The sequence below is a fragment of the Dermacentor andersoni genome, chromosome 5 (assembly GCF_023375885.2).
Source record: "Dermacentor andersoni chromosome 5, qqDerAnde1_hic_scaffold, whole genome shotgun sequence".
In the NCBI taxonomy this organism is placed as follows: Eukaryota; Metazoa; Arthropoda; class Arachnida; order Ixodida; family Ixodidae; genus Dermacentor; species Dermacentor andersoni.
In genome coordinates this window covers 92,273,653-92,296,413 of record NC_092818.1, presented here as the reverse complement: position 1 = coordinate 92,296,413, position 22,761 = coordinate 92,273,653, and the positions used below count along the sequence as shown (strand labels likewise).

The 22,761-nt window shown below is 43.5% G+C and overlaps 1 protein-coding gene across 1 annotated transcript in view; it reads right to left on the bottom strand.

The window, feature by feature from the left end:
- LOC126532011 (uncharacterized) overlaps positions 1 to 22,761 on the bottom strand; it is a 59,471-nt gene that overhangs the window by 797 nt on the left and 35,913 nt on the right. The window contains exons 13-18 of the mRNA XM_072288338.1: positions 21,337 to 21,475; positions 19,732 to 19,773; positions 17,163 to 17,358; positions 13,500 to 13,527; positions 10,991 to 11,246; positions 6,962 to 7,315 (exon numbers count right to left, since the gene is read on the bottom strand). Coding sequence (XP_072144439.1) covers positions 6,962 to 7,315; positions 10,991 to 11,246; positions 13,500 to 13,527; positions 17,163 to 17,358; positions 19,732 to 19,773; positions 21,337 to 21,475 — 1,015 coding nt within the window. The remainder of the gene's footprint in view (positions 1 to 6,961; positions 7,316 to 10,990; positions 11,247 to 13,499; positions 13,528 to 17,162; positions 17,359 to 19,731; positions 19,774 to 21,336; positions 21,476 to 22,761) is intronic.

Here is a 22,761-nt window from a genome sequence, read left to right as displayed (position 1 = left end):
TTTTCTTTTTTCTTTTCCTTTTTGGCAGTCTTATACTCCCACAGTTGGTCACAGTTGTCTTGATTTCACTCGCGTGATAACCTGAATAGTTAGTGAAACAGAAGTTAAGACTTTAAGGAACACTTCCTCGACAGCTATCATTACCCCTAAAGCCTATTGCTCAGACTATCAAATGAACGCAACAAAATTAACCTGTTAACAAATATAGCCCATGGCTGTAGTCAGAAGTTCACATTCGCCTTGCCATTTTACTCCATAATTGATTGCTTAACATGCGTGAAAACAAAACTGCTTGCGTGCTTCTGCAGTGTTGAACTGCCCTGCATGGCGACGGTGTGTTAGCATAGCGGTACCATCACCAGTGGCAACACCTAATTTTGTGCATTCAAGATAAAGGTACAAACAATAGAAGAAAGCTCCCTGCAACGGCATGGCATGCCCCACTCCAACACATGTCAATGGCAAGCTTTTGCAAGGGACATACTAGCAGATCACCGCCACTGGTGACAGCCTGGTTGTAGATCACACAAACATCTTGCTTTCGAAACGTTAGCATGCGCTCTCATGATTCGGCAGCGCTGTGCTTTCGTCAAAGGTCAGCGACAGTCAAAGTGAACACTCACTTTGACTTTTGAAAAACCAATCTCGCCCTTGCGCACCGCTATAGGCTTTAGTCAACTTCAAACCAAAAACATAACTGACAGCGCTTCAAGAACTGCGAACAATCACAAAATGCATAGCGTTGCCACCAATTCACATGCTTCTTGTCATAGTTTTGCATATAAAATAACAGAGGTCATTCACAGCACTTTTGGCTCTCAAACATTGGCATGAGCAAGTGCAAGGTAGGCACAGCCACATGCTGCTCTCATTCATACTAGAGAAGTTTGACAGTGGTTATATCTTGGCATGAAAGACAGTTAAGATACTACTTTATTCTAACATAGTAGTCTTTAATAAGTGCAGAATATATTTAGTGTTTACGGTGACAGTGCTCAAACAGATAAGCCTGTCAAACGAGGTAACCATGGTTGTCCATTCACCAGTCAGTTGTACAGCAAATGTACCACAACCTAATACGTGCATTCGTTGGCAAGTGTGAATTGCACCACTTAGAACATGAAAAGCTGCTACAGTAATGACAATATGGTTCTGCTATGCTAAAAACATTAGAAGGAAGAATCGAATGAAGGCTCTGAATGAATGAAGGCTCTGTGTGTTACTTCCATTGATGGCATGGATGTTGTATGTAGGACAACACTGTTAGCAGATCAGACAAAATTAAAGGTCCTTATCAAGCAGCAAAAACTGTCACATTGTCATGACTTGCACTTGGCCTCCTGTCATGCCCTGACCCTTATGATGACCAGCAATGCCTAGCAAATACAACCGCTATGTTCTCGCTAGTGACATGGCTATTTACATAATGCTGCGATATTGACCCGTTGATTCCGACAGGTGTGGTTCACCATCGTAAAGTCAAGCTTGTTCCATGCAATTCTCAAAATAGGAGTGATCATAACTGCACTTGAAAGCACGTGCACTCAAGAAGTCCTGTTCGCAGAGCCTGAGATGCAGTGAACTGCAACACCAGTAAGCGGAAATCCCAGATAAGATAAGACATTTGCACTCTTGCTTTACCCAGCAGAACATGGCGGCTCACTTAAAGCTCAATAGAACAGCAGCAATCACCATTTCCAAAGTGGAAATTGGTATAGTGCTCTGCGGCTCCTAGCACCATGCCTCACTACACTGAGGTTGCCCAAGTATTATAGCCACGCTTACGGTTCACCAATTTGAGCACAGACACAGCAGCATTAAGCTCCAGGCAAAATGTAAATCCCACTAAAGCAAAAAAATGTGTTGCATTCTCAGCTGCACGAGACAGTGCAGGGTGTTCAGCGTTCCATTCGAACCACTCCCCTTGGTGAACCCTTGGATGACGTCGCAAGCATTTTTGCCAATCTGAGCCCATAAACCAATTCGCGCCACAGAGCCGTGGCTCATTTTCTCTGAATTAAAGTTATTATAGTTACTGCCCCTGTGAATATAAAAACTTGCTATAAGCTCACTTCTTTATTTTTGGAGGGCTTCAGTTCAGTTAGTTTCAAGTGCATGAGTGGAGCACTGCCTTGTTTTCTTTGGCCGTTTAAGGCTGGCTCACCTTAAATAAGAGTCGCTTCACTTTTTAGCTTAGACATTAACACAAAAACTACACAGAAGTTCCGCAAAGCCTGTGGCAATAGCAACATGGACACACGCACACAACACACACACACACACACACACACACACACACACACACACACACACACACACACACACACACACACACACACACACACACTTGGTAGTCCATCAAACAAAGGTGCACACGAGAGCACTCAAACAAGCATGCACACGCGTGTGGAGTGACAAAACACAACCTCCCCCACAAACACCAATAAGGCATTACTTATGGGCTCTTTCTCTTCACATAAGTCCTGGTAATGAGCACATTTCAGGATCTAAGTCACCTGCCAGCTCTCAAAGAATTCAATACACTTTCAGAAATCATTTCAGAAATTTCAGAAATAGACAGTTTTAAAAAAGAAAGAACAACAAGCATGTCTTCAAGCAAGCATACAAGCCTTATTTCTAGCATGGTAACTTTACCAGAAATAAAGGACTGCAACTGTGTTAAGCAGTGAGGCAGTGCAGTCGTGCTTCCAAATTGTGGTGCTCAAAAACCTAAGGCCATTAAAAATGCACTTCTCTAAATGAATCATCTCTACGATCACATGGAAGGAAACAAATAGGCCTTCCAGATTCAGTGTTTCTTGAAAGTGTGCATGCAACTAGTTTTTGCAAAAGTGCATCAAAACAGTGCCCATCACCTGCAAACTGGAAGTTTATCCTGCAGAAAACCCCATGTTTTCAACATGTTAGTGCTCGTGGACCTAAACAGTGTCATGGACAATTGCTAGAGAAAAACTGGTGCCATATGTGTTCTAAAGTCTGGGAGCGATGAGAAATGCAAGCCTTGGGAGCGTGGAATGCTGAGTGCACCAGAAATATTTCTAGTCTTGCGATTTTATGTTACCGATCAGCTACTTCCTGCAAAGAAACGAATATAGGTTGCATCAGCCAACCAGCAATGGAAACCAGAAGGGCTCCTCCATTGTCTGCCTCTCACTGCACAGTGCCGACTCAATAAAAGCTTCACTAAAGGATTAACAGTGCACAATGGGCGAGACGTCCTCCGGAGCATGCAGGCGGCTCTCGTTTCTGGTTGGCTGACATGAACCATAGCCTTCACTGCACTGCGCAAAGTTGGCGAGATGTAGTGTAGTTACTTCTGCCTTGATAGCTTTCTTGTTGGTTGGTGGTTTCCCCGCTGTTTGCCACAAAGTTGCACAGAATTTGACAACTTTATGTTCCCTTGCACACTACCACATGGCAACGATCTCGTAGTAGTGCGGTGGCACTTAATATGCAAACAGATTAGCAGCGTTTACGAGCTGAAGATATGAATTTGGCAACTTTGAAGCATACTAGATTTTATGATGTGCTTAGCGATTAATTTTATATAGATAGCATACCATAGAACCTTGTGGCTATGTGCTGTGGTCTTAAATATGTGCACAGGGGAGGCAAGGAAGCAATGGCCTGATTAACAACTGCAATGCACACTTGTGCAGCATATGCATACACACATATGTAGACAACACCAAATACACACAGAAATGTGCTTGCTAGCAAATCAGAGGCAGCGTGAACACTCAGATTAAAAAACACGGTTCCTTGAGAACAACCAGCATAGGAATGTGTTTTGGAAATGTGACACAACAGGACAACACCTGTATCACGTACCTTACGAAGGGAGGCAGGACAAACCACAGAGACGCTTCACTTGTTTTTTGACAAATGACTGCTTAAACCTGGGCTACCAAGACACAAAAGTATCACATGATTGTGTCACGACTCTTCATAGCCAGTGGGACTTGGGCACAGAAGGGTTAGTGTGCAGACGATGAACATATCATGCACAAGAGGAAATACTTACTCAGAATGAAATCTATCACCAGCAAAAATAGAGTGCAGCAGGGATTCAGAACGCAATCTACGGCCAGCGAAAATAAGAGTGCAGGCAGTTTAGAACAACATCCTTCAACAAAGGAGACTACAGTTCAAGCTCATCCAGCTCTAGCAATGCTGCTGCACAGCTGAGTCAGTCATGTATATCAATAGGGTAAGCACGGTAGTGCAATGTAGTATACTAAATTTCTAGAGTGCAAAGCTAGGCTAGTGGAAGTCGTTAACTGTTACAAGTGCAGTATATACAGTTGGCATCAGAAGTTTATAGGGCAAGGGTTCCACTAAAGAGTTCAGTTTTCACCCAGTTCGAACATGCACACTCAACGACCGATTTTGCGGTCGCCGGATTTGTCGGACATGCCCGAAAATTCAGACACCTTCACTGCATCGCCGGGTACCTCATGGAGTCAATGTATAAGAACGTCTGAAATTTCGGATGCAAAAACCCTTCGCCGTCCGATTTTCCGGACTTTCTGCCATGACCGCAGCTCTGAAACAGCATTCATCGAAGCCACCATCGCCGCAATTTTGATTATCTTGGTGCCTCGAACAGTCACTCTTGCACGCAGATCCACTGGCAGCTGTATGTAGCCACCTCCGCGGCAATGCTAGGCCTAGCTACTTGGGCATCCGCTACCAAGGTACTTGCTGATCAGTGCCATGTTTTTCATTAAAAGAATTCGCCGCTGTTGGCAATGGCACACTCCGCCTTTGTAATCCTCGCCAATGGCTTCAAAGCTCGAGAAATACGACGCGTTGCATAATGCCGGTTTCCGAAAGTTAGCTTCGTCTTAATACAGATGTGTTGTGCGGTGAAGCATACGTGTAGTATTGCGGTAAAGCATACCAAGAATGGAAAGGGGCAATTGTCACAGGGCACAGTGTATTCCGTAATTATAAATGCGTGCACACGCCGTCACAGTACGAGCACTGATACGCCTAATAAGTGTACTGCCAGGCCTTCAGAGCTATTACGATGTGCCTGTGGCGATTTGAGCCCTTGGGGAAAATAGAACGCATGCATTCGTTCTTTCGGACTGCCCGATATTTTGGACATTTTTGCAGCCCCTGAGGAGTCCGAAAAATTAGACTGACTGTAGTGCCTAAATGAATTGAATATTGTTAGCTGCACATACTGCAGCAGAGTGCAGTTCCAAATACCAGGCTATGCGTCTGGGAGTAGCGGGAATACGGCTTTGTTTTTTCAAATTTTGTGCCCTGTAAACCACTTGAAGGGACTGATAACTGGCCAGAATGTGTTGAGAGATGTTGATGGAAATTAAACTACCATGATTTATAATTATAGAATGCAGCGTGCTATTCACGATTTAAGTAGGAATGATAATCTTAAATTGGCAAAGAAGGTCTCAAATACCAGTAAGTGACGAGACCTGGCGGTGAACTTTTGGTACTTTGGATGCATTTTACAAGATTACTGTACGTAAGTCAACTGTTATTAGGTACAGCAGAACTATTGCTTGAATTTGCAGTTGGTATACTATTAGACACATGTTTTATTCTATACTTCAGAAAGCAAGAGCGCACGCATGGATGTGGCAACATGCTGAACTGTATCATGTGTACAAGTGTAGTTTCGTTATTGATCTGATGTGTTTCATTTGGCTGGTTAAATACCAAAGCAGTTGGACGGGTAACCATGAAAACATGTAGCTATTATAGCAGAAATACTTTAACACTTCAGAAGACATGAATCGCAGGAACACCGACTTAATAAACAAAATACTTTCTCGCAGCTACAGCTACGGCCACACTTGTTTGCCTCCCACTCATGCCGGCGTATAATTGCTATCACGCTCACCTATTGCCGTTTTAAGCATGCATCCAGTGGATGCCTACATCCTCACTTCAGATAGAAAATTGTGATAAAAAAATGCTCCTTGGCGTTTTCCGCATTAGCACTTCATGATTAGACACTCTGACCAGTAAGCTTTCCATTGCACAAAAAAAAAATTGTTACCATGAAAATTGTTTGTCAGTCCCTTTCACGCATACAGTAAAAAAAAGGGGGGGGGGAATGTGCAGGAGGAAGTGCCATTTCTCAGTAAGCATACAGTCTTGCTCGCATTTTCTAATTTCATGCAAAATGGTAATGTTTATAATTTAATGTCGACAGTAAGGAGCATTAATACCAAAATAAAACTAGAACCCAAGAGACTGAGAACATATGTTCCATTTCTTGTGTCTCGCTTACTGCAAGAATGCGCCGAGATATGTTCAGTGAAGGTTACGCCATGGCATAGCAAATGTACGCAACTGGACTTCCACTGCCTCAATGTTGGGTTATCCAACTGTTAGAAAGGATGCTGTGGTGGAGGGCCCTGGATTAATTTTGACCTCCTGGAGTTTCCTTTAATGTGCACAAAATGTTAAGCACGACCATCTCTGCATTCTTCAGGCACTGGTATGCGGCCACGATGACTAGGAATCGAACCCACAACCTTGCGCTCAGTAGTAAAATGTCATAATCGCATGACAACCGAGCCGTCGTAACAGGCATTGTTAATTTCTGACCACTTCTACAATTCTGCCAAGGCTGTATAATTCAAAGCTGGCTGCAAGAAAATTAAGGCACCAAATAGGCCAAAGTAGGCCATGGCCATTTTTGGGAACACACTCTGAGACCTTTTAGCTACAAGTTATAAAAAAAACTATTATACCATCTTTCGTCTAGCTCCTGCAGCCACTTCCATGTGTAGAACTTTGGCACTTGCCACCCCCAAAGAACTGCCTTGCGATTTCAGTGAAGCACCTGGCTTCAAAACTTCAAACTGCTACTTGCACGTAAACTTCACCACAAGCACTGGTTTGCCACTGCTGGAGGAGCTTGGCCTAGCCGCAAGACTCCAACAGCCTCGACACTCACCCAAAACGGTGGTTTGCTGTTGCAGTCATCGCTGCTGCTGGAGCGGGCATCTCTCTTCCGTTTGGTCGCATCTTCAGCAGCGTTGACTTGCTTAGTCGAGCCACTTGGTGTAGCAGCTGCAGAGGTGCTGGCAACTTCTGGAAAGGCAAGCTTGCCATCACCTTTCAGGGGTGTCGCCGGTATGGGGCACTGCTGTGTCTCTACCGGGTACACCGACTTCAGATGTTGAGGCAGCATCGAATTGCGCCGATACAGCTCGCTGTACCGGTGCATCGGGTCCTCCAGCTGGCTACTGAGGTCTGCGAGTGCCGTTTCTGAGAACATGTCTTGCTCTTCGTCACAGGAGAAGCGGCTCTCTGTGTACAGTCAATGAAGAGACATTCAAGAGAGAGGGCTAGAATGGTTTGGCTACATTGCGAGAAAAGGCGTCGGCTACGTTGGCAGGAATGCCAAACCGATGTTGGCGGCAAGAGGAAATACATGCACTATATTTCTGGAAAAATTTGCCATATGCATGTTATAAATGAGTACGAAACCAAAGCAGCGATAGTTACAGGTTATTGTTGACATTCAAGGTTGCTGCAATCCAAACCCATTCACACATCGACTGCTTCTTTAGGAGTGGCAACATTGTGTAAGCACTGGAAGTTTGTTAAGATGCCATGGTCTGCGAGGCATTTAAAAAAATGTGGCATCTCAAATGCCACGGACGGCACCAAAGACTAGATACTATGAGTTGATATAGTGATAGGGAAGCCACTGCCAACAGCGATGATGAATGATGAGCGGTCCACTGTTGGTCAGGTGCTGGCGAAATTTTTTTCTTAAAAGTGATACCGTAAAAACCGGAATATAGGTCAAACTTTTTTTCAAAGAACCATTGCGAAAAGTCGACCCTCCTCTTATATACCAGACATTGCACACTTTATGCTCTTCTGTGTACTGTACACCCAGCCAATTTTTAACAGTATCGCACGACCATCGACCCGAGTGTTTGTCAGCACCTTATCACGGCACGGAGGGGGCAAAATAGCGAAAGTAAGCGCATGTGTACACATGCACGTATCTCGTTTGTTTCGCAGCTCAGCGCCGTTAATAAGGTGCTGACAAGCACGCGGGTCGATGGTTGCGCGATACTGTTAAAAACTTGGCCAGGCGCACATGCAAGCAGTGTTTAAATAAATACTGTCACGATTGTGTAACCGGCTGAGTCGTATTTGTTTCAAGGTAAGGGTGTCTTTCGGTACTTTTGCCATTGGAAATGATTTTTTTTTTCATTCTTAGAATTCGTTATTTGGGGGATCGACCTATATTCCGGTCCGACCCATAGTCCAGTTTTTACGGTAAGTTCCGATTGCTTTCTTACAATAAAAGCCTGAAAGCATTTGAATGGACACTAAAGAGAAGCATTTAATCTGTTTAGATCGATAAAGTACTCTTGAATAACCCTATCTTCATTGATATTGTGGTCAGAATTGCGACATCACAGATTGCATATTATTTTTGAACATTTCGGCCATTGTGGTTCAGTAGAAGTTGTTCCATTTTTAACTCTGAAAATACAATATAGTTCCTTTTTACCAACAATTTAACCAGGCCCAAGCAGATTGTGTAAAAATTTATGACATCACAGGGAGCTGGTACGGGAATTTCAAGGCAGCGCCACCTTATGTGGTTTTTTGCATCTTTTCTGGTTTACCAAGCATTCCCACGGCGAGTGATTTTTTGTATTGTGGTAGGGTAATTTGGAACAGCTGAAGTAATTTCTCTTTTGAGTGGTTCTTTAATGTGCATTTTGATCAAGAATACTTAGACAAAGCGCCTAGTAAATAAAAAGAAGCATGTGATGGCCATTCTAACTTGTTGACCGAAGCATTGTGCAGTTAAGACGAAATAAAGAGGTTTTTGCACACCAGTGTTATCTAGCGAAAAAAAAAATTCTTGCTTGCTGTTAAAGCTTTTTGGGTAAGTTGCTAACAAAGCATAGCATGAAATGCTCTATGCACCGTACTTTTACTTGAGCCACTACGCTGTGTAACCGATGCTGCAGTATGGGTCGAAATGCATTCCCCAAGTTTTTAATATGTTCCGCAGAATATTACGGTTTTGTTTGTTTACAAAGTAGTTTTATCGCCTAGTATACTGAGTAGACTTGTCAATATAATTCTGGTTAATTTGATCCCGACCGAAGGTCCCGACCGGCACCAATGCATTTCTATGGGCCCAAACATTATTTCGATCCTAAAGTATACACTCGCCGGATGAAATTAAACTGGACTAGCCATCTGCCTGACCTTTACTGTGACCCCGATGATCCCTTTTAAAGCAGTGTCAGTCTTGGCGGAGCTTAAGGTACGACCTTATGAATGTGAATGTGACAGTGAATGCATTTAACACACGTCATCGCCCACCGAAAACTCCTATTTTTGGCTCACACAGGAAGATTTCCCGACAATAACGGCACCTTGTAACGCCCGATTGTGGTATTTACCCAATTCTAAAGCATTCCTTTTGTTTTGCAAGGAAAGTGGGCCAGAAATTGCCTGCATGGTGGAATTGGATACAAAACAAAAACTGCCTTTGCTGCATTCATGCGCTTTACCACATAAGACAGCTGCATTGCAGCAAAGCTAAGAAACTGGCTGCCATAAAATCGGACATGTTAGATTACTACTTTGTTTAGGAGATTTAATGTAATTTCTGCTTCAGATAATTAGAAAGTGGGCACGCATTTAATTCAGGGGTGTGTTAGACTCAGGCAAATGCTCCCAAATGAATCGGTGGTTGTTTTAGTGTTTCTTCGGTATCTTAATTTGACCAGCCAGATAATTTGATCAATTTCATCGGTCACCTCAGGGTCAAAATAACGGAAGCCAACAGTATACACAACTAAGAAGCCAATAATCTGACATTGGCTTACTTTTGCATACAAAATTAACGACCCCATTTAAACTCATATCTGAATGCAAGTATATCTGTTGTCCCCTCGCTATAGTGCCATTGATATCATCACTAAACCTTGTGGGACTTCAGAATTTTTTGCTGCTATACATCACATGTTCGGCCAATATCCATGTACTGTATGGGACTTCCCCTACAGTAGCAGATATATAAACTGGAAAGAGCGCCATCCCTAGTGGCACGATTTACGTTCTACAAGTCGAAATATGAAAGGCAGTTCTGTGTCATGCGGGCCAAAATGATGCTCGACTGGAGAACACTGGGGCATCGGAGGAGTGCATGCTTCATTTAATGTTATTGCACAGTGTCTATAAATCATTAATTGGCATCTCCCATGAGTCATACCTCCTAATGCATCAACTTACAGAAATAAGTTTCTTCAACACGGGCAGTGCAATAATTTTTCCAGCCACTATGGTTTCAGTTCGTGGCAACAATGCATTTATTTAAAAGCTATACACTTTCCAGTGTTGCGAGATGTCAGTGCTGAAATGCATGAATGCTCAGAAAAGCATAGTCACTATGAACAAAAAGATGGTAACTGGAGATCTGCTTAACTGAGGTGCTTTCACTGAAACAACTCCTTACTTACATCAATCTCTCTCGCTGTACACCACACTTTAATAACTACCTATTAGCTTGATCCCTACACTGCTGTAATGCCTGATCGCACTATGCTTATTACGTCAATAAATGAAAACAAAATTATAAACAATTCAGTGGCAATTTAGTAGTAAATGCAAGAGTAATGCGTTAGTGGCATCTCTAAGGTCCTGGATCCATAATCTAAACCATGTATTTCTCTTTATTGCCTGCATGACACTCATGTGCAAAGGGTTATGCAAGATAAAAATTAATGTGAACTTCGCAGTAACGTTTTTAATACCCCGGAGTGAAATTTCCCCATTGTGGGTAGCTCAGCAAACAAATCAGTGATCAAATTTTTTTTTTTTACTCAAAAAAACATTTCATTGCTTAACATATTTATATATATATATATATATATATATATATATATTGCACAAATGTACTCTCCGTAGCTAGAAAAAAAGGTGAACAAGATCAAGCTTCCTTGATGTAGAATGGCATTTGGGCTTTGCAGGGTTGAAAATATAGCAAGTGCAGAACTCGATGACCATTCTGTGCCGAAAAGCAGAGCACCGTAGGCAAGTGACCAATAATGAGAGCCTTGTGGCAGAAGAAACTAATAATGGCAGCCAACAAGAATGAAAGACTGAAATTTATGAGGAACTTGCCAGAGAATATGGTGGAGTCCAGAGCTGCTGCCTGTGCGACCTGTCCCGACCTCGACACACCACTCTCCCTGTGAAATTCAACGAAAAAAAAAAGGCTGCAAGTCTAACGAATGCATTGAAACACATGCGACCATAGACAAATGAAGTTCGAGTACAAGGAAATTTTTCATAGTCAAATTATTATTGGCACAATTTGTCTGCGCTTATTCTCCTCTGGTTCAACCGACACAAAGGAATGAATTCATATTTCTTTTCCACAATGCATAAAACCTGATGCTTTTTTTTTATGGTGACTTGATGTTCACTAGTCCACACAATTTATTATGGTGAAAATCAATGACAGATTTGTTGAAACGATTGGTGCTGAGCGAAGTCACTGGCAGCAGCACAACTTCCAATTGCTGCATGTACTGAACAGAGACTTAAAAGGGCTATAAGGAGAAAAAATCAATTCAGTTTAGACCGATACAGCATCCTTTCAAAACTATACGATATTTATTCACATAATGAACGCAGTGTGTTTTTTTCTTTGTCTCGCATAGTGATCGCACCCTGAACTTACTGCTGTGAAGGAGACGCACTGTACGATTCGGCGTCTGATATGGCGTCCGGCGGGTGCGATTGTGTCCGACGCCGTGTCGGATGCCGGATGGTACCGAGTCTCCTACTTTTATTGCGATAGGAATTATATGGACGCTCCAGGTGCATTTTTGCGTCGCCATGCACCATGTAGGTGCGAGTGAAAGTGTGCAAGGGAAGCCAATGATTGTGGCTCAAGCTTGCACGCCGTCTTTCGTCGCGCAAAAGGCCCCAGGCACACTGTGGCCCTGGGGTGGGGGGGCTGTACTGCACAACTGTGCCCGAGGGGCGCCGAAAATCGCTGCTCAATTGCCTGTGTACAAGGAAGGAAAGCGGGAAGAAAACACGCAGTCTTCCGTCGTGTGTGGTGCCGAGGGGAGCGGAGCGCGGTGTTTTACTCCGGCAGCAACTGCACATTGCGCGGCTGTGGCGCGCCTTATCTTCAAGGCGATCTGTGTCGGGGGCTGAGTCGATGGCGGGTCATACCTTTGTCCGTGCTGCGTCCTCGCCGCTCAGTTTACGCTGGAGGGAATGTTTGCAAGTTCATACGGCCGATAAAACTACTATCCTTACTTCACGTAATGTATATACATTTGCTATTGCAATCGATGGTTCACATTTTGGGCAGAACCGACTTTTATAGAGGTGGCTGTGGAAAAAAATTTGCTCATTAGTTTATCCCGCATAATGAATGCACTACCCAACTGTGCATATTTTTCGGGGAAAAAAAGTGTTCATTATGCGAGTAAATACCTATTTAACTCTTTCTGTGAAATGAATAGAGAGAAAATTAAGGTTTAACATTGATTTTATTTAATTTTTGTGCCAATACTCCACTGCTGGCACATCTCAGTGATGGCAAAATTTCAAGTGACCTTATTTATTTAGTCATAATGCAGTTCCGGTTACAAGACGAGGGTTCCAGTTGGGGGGACCCAGAAATACACTACTTTAGCGCGATGCTGTTTAGCAGATTGATCACTTGGACTTGGCAGAGATTGCCCAAAATACCGAATATGTGGAAGCACCAGGGTTAATTGATGCACACTGTATGCGAATTTCAGCTTGAGGCAAGAGTTCACGGCTGCACAAATTTAGCCTTATGGTGTGGCTTTATGGCAGCATGCACTCCTGCCTTTAGTGTTGAGCTTTCCGAATTCTCTGCTAGAGTTATATGCATGAAAATATGGTACTACCCGACCTTACAATTTTCACTGCCCTCTAAAATTGTAGGTCACTGGAAATTTGGCACTGCTGGCACCATGTTGAAACAGTAACTGAATCCGTCAGCCTTGCATATATAAGGGGGATGACTTCCAGGCTAAGGATTCTGGGAAAAACAGTCTCCTTACATTCGAATAAGCACAGTGTGTTATTTTCGTATTTGGGCAATTTTTGCATAATGGAAGTTCTTGAAACTTGATATGTTCAGTCTTTGGCTCTTTTAGAGTACAATACAGTTTTTTTTGGAATTGCATATAGGCCTGAGCAGATGCTGTGCGAGAACTTGAAGGCAGTGTCACCATCTGTATTTGGTTCTTGCACCTCTTCAGACTTGCCAAGCTTCCTCTAGTGCTAAGAGTGGAATCTTTGGGGGAAGCATATTTACCAATGCAGCTCAGTCCATTAAAAAAAAGATGAGGTGGAAACAGAAAGGGTTTGACAATATGAATGACAGCATGCACGAACAGGGCTGTATCTAAGAGAAACATGGCCTCATCAATGAGGAAATGTTGACTTACCGTCGAGGGTTGGACTTAAACCTTGGAACTAGAAAAGAAACAAAAACAGACAGTATTAATGCCATTGTCAGTCCTTCAGCAGCATGTACAAAATGTAAATACAGTCGGAACCCGCGATAACGAAATACCGCAACAACGAAATTCTTGCGACAACAAAGCATTTTCGTATCCCCGGAGAACGCCCATAGGATCCAATGCATTTCGTACCTCTCGGCAACGAAATGTAGCTGTACTACGATCTCGTATCAACGAAATTTGCCAGAATGTAACTCCGCATATTGCGTAAAGCTAGCAGGCTCCAAAATGCGCTCAAATGCGATTGTTTTGCATTAAAATTACGTAAAATACCACCACATTGCACTTGTGTGGGCGCCGCCATTTTTGTTCACAAGGACAACCAAGCGCCGGAAGCGATCAGTGCACTGGCAACATGTCATGGCCGCCATCCTGTTTGTTGATCGCCCGTTTGAAGCGGCACCATGAGCGGCACGCACGTTGCTACCGACATGTGACGACGGTGTTTGAACACCTACCAGGCGAGATCGTATATTGTTCGAAACGCGCGTTCATTTTGCGTTCCCCGTGGCCCATGACTCGGCGAGGCCTAGGCCAATCGTGTGAGGTGAGACTGAATGCAAACTGGATGCGCGTTTGGAACAACAATCCCCGATCGCGGCAGTGCATGGCGTAATGTGCGTCTCGGTGAGAAAAATGCAGCAAAAACAAAGAAATCCACGTCCCACCTACGTGGAATTGTTTATGGCGCTTGAGATGGCGTTCGCGGCATATGGAGTGTCACGCATGGGGCCACGATTGACCGATCGTCTGGGAATACGCATCCCTTGTTTCAAGAACGCTGGTTTTGGTGCCACCCGACAGGCATCTATGTGGATTCTACGCCGGATGTAGATTTTCACGAAAGGGCCGTTATCTCGATTGTTTGCCTTCACGTACACGAGATACGATCACTTTTGCGATCGGCGCCGGCCGCGTCGAAGTCTACGGGCAACAGCATGCGCTGGAGAAACGCTGCTGCATGCACTGTTGCTCTGCGTCTGGTGCCGAGTTACACAAAATCTCGGCAAGTGATCGCATCTCCGAAAGCAGTTGACCAAGAATTCTGCACTACGTCAGTACTGCCACTGCTGCTCAACGCATGCGGCGCACTTTGTACTGTTGGAAATGCGGTTTTATATCCTCGAGCAAAGCTTGCAAAGTAGGCTAACGGAATTTGGACAGTTAAAGTTTTGTTCTGCGATGCATTACCTCTCTGTGCTGCATTAGCTATTACCTTTTCGCAACAACGAAATTCTCACGACAGCAAATTTTTTCGCGTTTCCCACCGATTTCGTTATTGCGAGGTTCAACTGTAGTGCCTTATGCCCCTACATACTGTTAACAAATAAACAGTGTCTTAGAGGAGAATGTTTTGTGCATAACTTTGTCTCTTCCCTTTCTGAACAAATATTGTGAAATTGTGTCAGTGTCTACCTTTGTTGACCATTATCAACTCTGTTCTGGGGTTTTATGTGCCAAAACCATGATCTGATAATGAGGCATGCTCTTAGTGGGGGACCACGAATTAATTTCAACCACTTGAGGTTCTTTACCGTGCATTGGGTGCCTGATACACAGGCATTTTTACACTTCACCCCTAATCAAGATGCAGCCGCTGTGGCCAGGGTCCGATTCCGTGACTGTGCTTAGCAAAGCAATGCCATAGCTGGTAAGCCACCATGGTGGTTGTTGACTATTATCAACTGTTCTTCTCACAACTGTTTGTATCTCTGGGTAACCGTCATATCATGCTGTACATATTTATGTCCATCACGACACAATGTTCGAAATGTGTTTGGGCACAGAAAAATAAGCACAGTCAACATACAAACCCAAGCCATTCCAAGGTTTCTAACTAAGTAAAAAGCAATTTTCACTGGGAACCCTTCAAGCTAATACATACCGTATTTACACGATTGTAAGTCGACTCGAATGTAAGTCGACCCCCCCATATCGCGTGACTGAAAAAAAAAAAAAATAAGAGAGCATACCCGAGGGCGCATTCGATAACGAAAATTTATTAGTAGCTGACATGGTCACTGGTCTACTCGTCTTCACTAGTGCTGCCATCGTCATCGTTGCTGCGGTCCCACAGCGCGTCGTGGTCCAGCGAAATTTCAAATTTGGCAAACGACCGCACCAGGACATCTTGCAGAACAGCAGCCCACGCCAAATGCACCCAACTACACGCAGCCGTCAGGGAGGCTCTTTTGACAGGTCCAGTTGGCGTAATTTCGCAGTCTTCTGCCGCCAACCACTCGTTGTACTCACAGCGGAGCAGAACCTTAAAATTAAGGCGAAGGTCCGGGCTTGTTTCATGACCACGTCGCACTTCACTGGCAGGGACCGATCACGGATTTCAGCGACGTACGCCGCAAGCTTAGCCTACAGCTCCGGAAAGCGTCCAGACTTTGGCACGTGGGAAATTTCTCACTTGTCGTCACAGGTGAAAATTTCGCTTCGCTGCAGTCGCCACTCTCGCACCACCCGTTTAGAAACATCGAAATTGCGGCCCGCTGTGCAGTGATTTGTTTCTTCGGCGTAAAGGATGGCAGACCTCTTGAACGCTGCTGTGAACGAGTGCCGAACAATTAGTGAGCCTGGAGCACTCATGACGACTGGGGAAGCATAGAAGTAGCACGTAGCCGGCAGTCAAGTGGAACGCGTCAAACCAATACCATGCCAATACCAATGCCTTCAAACAGAGAAAGAGAAACCAGCGAGCGGTGTCTGCTCTTCCATGAACTACCGATACTCCCCGCAAGCGCCGCCGTTCTGAGGGTGCCGCCATAGAATAAAGAACAAACTGGTGCCGCTGCAAATGGGAATAGCGGCGCTTCCATCAACTATCGACACCCCCCCATGAGTGTTGCATGCACTGTAAAACTCTCAAAAATGTTGAAAAACTCTTCCGAAAAGCGAACAAACACGCGGGATAGCGAAAAAATACGGCTAGGGCCATAGAGCAAACAAAATTCGAACTACGTTGTAGCTCCCGTTGGTATCGCTTATTTTGGCGGGGCCATGTTTCGGTTTCGATTGTAAGTCGACCCCCCAACTTCAGACTTCCAAATTTAAAAAAAGGGGTCGACTTACAATCGTGTAAATACGGTTTATAGTCCATAAAGTGGACAAGAATAGTAAAAAATTGATGGACATACTACAGTCAAACGCTTTTATAACAAAGTGCTTGGGACTTCTGAAATTATTTTTTATACACATCATTTCATTCTAGAGTCATTCATTCTAGAGGCACTTGACTGTAATCGGTTTATGGACAGTACGATCTCCTATTCAGTCGCAACAAGTATGCAGCTAGTATAAAAATTTTTTGACAAATATATTGCAAGTTTTACAAAGTGCAGAGAGCTTTGCTTTAGTTGAACAAAGTGTTCATGCTCTTTTTTATGCTAGGCAGTAAGTCTCAACTCTAAATTCAAACCAAACTGTGAAGGTCTAACATCCTAAAGCAACACATGCAAAGCTGAGGAACCATGCAGTAGTGGAGCCTCCAGATAAATTTTAACCAATTGTTTCTGCCTTTCCCCTGTTAAAATGCGGCTACTGTAGATTGGTTAACTGAACCAGAGCCACCATGACGGGTACCTTTGAACTCGTCGCAAGAGATGGTGGAGCTGCAAGACTGCCTGCTTGAGAGTCGGCGCTGTGACCAGATGCTCTCGAGGCTTGGCGTGGAGTACAGGGACTGGTTAGCTCCCTTGGCTGGGGGCTTCACGGGTTCCTTCGTGTGTTGGCGCAGCTTTGCATCGCAGTAGCTCAGCTGAGCATTGAGTGACCGGTTCTGCAGCACAAGAAAATGGCATTGAATAATTCAAGGCTGTTTCATCGTAAGGAAACATGGCAGAAGATGACAGTGCATGCCATTGATCACAAGGAATGAAAAATAACCTTTCCGATCCTGTACAGTTGTCTGCATATGTCTAGAGCGCTGAATCAGTGTGGTGTGACGCAGAGAAATTATGTAGATTCCAGTGCAGGCAACCACAGCTGCATTTATTTGACAAATGTGGCGCCAATGTACCAACCATCTTGACCGCTGGCTTGATCTCTCCTTACCATCTGTCATGCCACTGCAGCTGATGGCAGTCCGACTACAACATCAATAGCTGTGTTTCTGGTCAGACCGAGATGTTTGTCACGAGAAAAGACCAGAAGGACACCCAGGCAGTAGCATTGAGCCTGGTGCCTCGAACCTAGCAGCTGCTGTGTTATGGTATTGTTATGTTATGGTAGTGGTTCCTTGCTCAGCTGTCCAGCGTCTGAGCAGTCAACGTAAGTGTGGATGGCTGCACAGGAGCTTTGTTCAAAATCATACACGGAGTGAACAAGGCTCTGACATGGATGCTTGAAAGTTATTTTATTTTATATATTTTATCTATATTATTTTGGGATGTGGAACATGCGGAAACGAGGATATAACAACACAAGCAAAGGAGATAGCATTCATGGTGTTTGAATAGTAGGAGTAATCTCACCTTCCACCCTGCTTGGCAGAACAGAAAATGTTCATTCTCAACAGCATGTTGATGGAAATGGATCAAATTTACTAAGGATACAGTACACCAACACAGCTGACTTTTTTAATCTTGAATCGGATTTTTCCGTTAATTCGATCATCACCGATGGTCATGATCACCATTCATACACTTTCACGGGCCAGAACAGTCCTGGACTGGCCTTTGCCGGATAACTCAAACTTGACTGGTTAGTGTGAAGACGTGCGACCTCAACGGCTGCAGTGTACCTTGGCAGTTCTGGGCGAATGCACTGAGCATACGTATCTTGCCGAAAACACCTATGGGGTTAGCAGCATCTTTTCAAGAAAAAATTGAAGGGCTTTCAAGGAATAAAGCAATATGCCCAGCAGCTTGAAAACAAAACACTGCCTTGAACAATAAACGAACATTTTTATTGCACAATGAACAAAGTATGCTTTCTAAACCTTTTCTGCATAAACCCCCACTAGCCACTGAAAATAAGATGGGTCCTCACCACAAAGATACTAATGAAATCATATTGGTTTGTATCAGACCATGAGGTTTATGCAAGCCAAGATTCAAATTCCACTGAACTCGGCCAAAAGCGAAATTCAGAGATTTTTAAACACTCCGTGAAACTTGGTGGCTTTCAAGGCCTTGAAAATGGCATTTTGCATTCAACGAGAAGAAAAGGGGGTTAACCGAAACCACAACTTTCGCAAAATGCGAAGGTTGTGGGTTCGGTTCCCACCTGCGGCAAGTTGTTTTTTCATCCACTTTAATTTCCATTAATTTATGGTTTCTTTATTCATTTATTAAGCACAACTAATTTCCCCTATGTTGTCCTTGGTGTCAGTGTTTGTCGGCTTTTCACGATTTTACATTCAGGTACTGCTGTGAACCCTGGCCTATTTACAGCATGCCTGGAGAATTGTCAAATGGAAACGGCACACAATGAATGTTTACAGTATGTACTCAATTCTAACATGCGCTTATCTTTCTAGGAAAATTTGCCTGCACCGCGAGATTAAAACCGAAGTCTTGTTCACAACAGCCTCCTGTTAAAGCCAAAAGCCTAGCCAGCGTCATCGCCATTCCCATCACCAGTGGTGATGGGAATTCACTACAGCAGCATTGAAATTATCGCATGCACTCGTGACACGTTTTTGGAAATGAACAACTTCAACGGCGAAATAAGATATCAGTTCTCACATGTACCTCGAAATGGAGGCAAAAAAAATCCGCTGTCTAGCACTTCCAACGGATTCGCAGCACCTTTGAAACATGACAAACCAAGAAAACATGCCGATGCTAGTTAATTTCTTTTCTTCTCCATGCTTCAGCAGGCCAGCTCTCTGTGACGTAATGGATTTTGACTAACTAATGCTTTACCAGTAGAGTAGAGGTGCTCTGCATTATACAGTATTCTAGAGGAGCCAAACGCTAGTGTGCAAATTTTGAGAGCTCTACTGCATTACAATGAATGAAATACGAAAACACTAAAATCCATTGCAACAAAAATTTCTGAAGCCCATTTTTGTTTTCTTTCTATATTTAATATCGTACAATAAAAATGGAGTTTCGAAAGAAGACTTCAGTCTAGACTGGTTTAGTGCTTCTTTATTTGACCTTTGAAGAGGAATAGCATGTTGGAGCAGGTTTTGCCAAAACCTTACCTCACTCGCCAGCCTGTCTCGTTCCTGCGTCATGGCAGCAAGCTGCATGAAATGAAGGTTGAGAAACACTTGTAACACATTTAAAATTGTATTCATTTAGTTATTTATTGTCGTGATAGCATTTATAAGAACACTAAAGGTACGGGTGCACTGCTGCCACTGCTGTCCACTCATGGTATGGACACACATGCATGGCATGTGCACGAAAGTTGAAAGCTCCAGAGACGCACAGTGTCATTTGGCTGCAGAAGGAACAAAGCCAAGTGGATGCACCATCAAATTCTGCTTAGTGGATCTGCAGCGAAGTTAGTTTATGGTGTTTTACGTGCCAAAACCACTTTCCGATTATGAGGCACGCCATAGTGGAGGATTCCGGAAATTTTCGACCACCTGGGGTTCTTTAACGTGCACCTAAATCTAAGTACACGGGTGTTTTCGCATTTCGCCCCCATCGAAACGTGGTCGCCGTGGCCAGGATTCGATCCCGCGACCTCGTGCTCAGCAGCCCAACACCATAGCCACTGAGCAACCGCGGCGGGTACTCTGCAGCGAAGTGTTCTTGCTGCCAGAACACTTCGTTATATATATATATATATATATATATATATACGCACACACACACATATATGTATATATACATATATATAAGTCGACTTAAAGCTGACATTCTGCAATGCATATGAGAGCTTTGCCTCATGCACACTTCTCAACACATGTCCCAATGTGAAACAAAATAGGCCTACACTGCCTACACACAAATTGCATGGATTTAAAGCAGACTATTTCCCTAGCGCATATTGCGCAATTACAATGCAGACTGTGCTGTATGATATTTTCCTTTTTTTTTTTTCTGGTGTACTTGGGGCAGTTTTTCAGAACAGCCTTGTTTGTACAATCAGAAGAGCTGGCAGTTACGGGTTAGGTACAATCACTTTGCTTAGGAAATAATAAAGAGTATTGTGAGCATTTCTTGTGGTTGTGCTTTAGTGTGGCAAGCATCAGTTCTAGAATTTAGAGGGTTTGGGAGTTTCAAAGAGTAATGCAGAAATGTCATATCGGTATACTAATAAGAAAAATAGATTGAGTTGTATTACACTTATACAATACTAAAACATGCCACCCTTACCATGACAGGATGCTTCACAAGCGAGAAAGGACAAAAGATCGTTATACCACCTTGAAGTTTCCAGATCAGTTTGCCACGTAACGAATTTTGATAGTCTGCTCAGGCCTAGCTTATTCGTTATAACAAAGAAAAGACTTGATTTTCTCTTCATATAATTGACATACAGCGAAATGAAGAAAAATAGTCTTGAAAGAATACTTTAGCAGTCTAGAAATTATGTTGCTTGTCTTCGGGGTGTCTGGCTGGAACGGCAAAGGCAGTTCGAGAAAGGACAGGCGGAGGGACAGAGAAAAGGACAAGACAAGCACTGTGCTTATCCTGTTCAATGCACTTGACTTCTTCATGTCCACTGTCTTTTGTTGCTCTGCCTTTAACGTTCCTGCCGTGAATACATACCAACTTGCCTAACTTGTGTAACTTTAGTGTCTCTAGAGAGGAATGATAATGTAACTAAAAAGCAGGTTTTGCCGTGACCTTACCTCATTCGCCAGCCTATCTCGTTCCTCCTCCGTGGCAGCAAGGCGCATGGCCTTCTCTTCTGTCTGAGCCTTGAGTGTCTCTGTGTCCCTTTTGGTCTGCTTGATCGTCTCCTTCATATCTGCGATGTGGTTAATCAGACTACAAAGAAAGGAAATCCAGAAATGAATTCTTCATGGCGACTCATCATGCATTATGACAGGCATGCAGTACGACGTCATGCATTATGCATTAGTGCAAATTACATAAAAACAGCAAACGAGATAGCACTTCCAAATACTACAGGTGGTTTGAAAGGGCAGTTGCTATCCAAATCACTTCTCTGGTACTCTGTACTCTGGTAGCAGGTATTGCAAATCATTATTGAACAAGCGTGACTAACAGGAGAAGATTGAGATGTCTACAGGCACATTGCAACCACGGAAGACAAGTAGAAAAGAGGTTGTATAGAGCCACTTAGATGAGGCTTAGATGCAAGCCATAACAGCGAGAGCTGACCCATCAGCAATAGACATGATGCAACCACAATAATAACTACGGGATGCAACAGCTTGCAGATTGTCAATGCTAGGACTAAATTCTGGATGGAGACAAACGGTTCAGGTACCTTTAATTAATGATAAGCATGATGCCTGCAACAGATGTCGCAAATCTCTGTGGAGCAAGAGTGATCACTGTAAGATGCATCTGCATTAAATGGCATGTGGGTCGCATTTCCCTATGCTCTGCACTTGGACATTTTGTCCCTGTTAACCACACGAGCACCAGTGTCATTTTTTTGTTGCAAGGATTCCACTAAAAAAAAATGCCGAGACACAATGATGTCACGCACATAGGAGGAGAGATGCAAAAACATGTTGGGACATCTATTGCTGCACTCAAATGAAAGTCTTGCATCTGGGAGACACGATATTTCATTTAGGGAATGCTACAGAAACTACTGAAAAACCAAAGAGCAACGACTATAGCTGTTAAAAGAGTTATTGATATTGTGAGCATGGGTGATAACTTATGACGTGGTAAACCCTTCACCTGAGAACACACAGATGTAAAGAATTCTCAAAGCACAAAAGCTAGCGGCTGACTTGTAGGTGATGACTTATTGTGATACAACTGATGCATAGTTAAACTTCGATATGAACTTAGATATAACAAGAGTCAAAGTAATGAAGTATTTATATTTTTATAAATTCATGCCTATACAACACCATGTATCTTTACCCTAATATAATGAAAGGCATTTATCTACAATTTAACTGTATAATGAAATTTCACTGCTCATGAAGGAAAACAAGCAATAAATTGACTTCTTTTAAAAGAACAGCGCATATTTTGACAGGGACTAGGAGGGAGACACGACATGGACAAGCGCTGACCATGTTGAGACTACTGCGGGTTCCACTGGTGAAATGGTTGAATTACAGGCG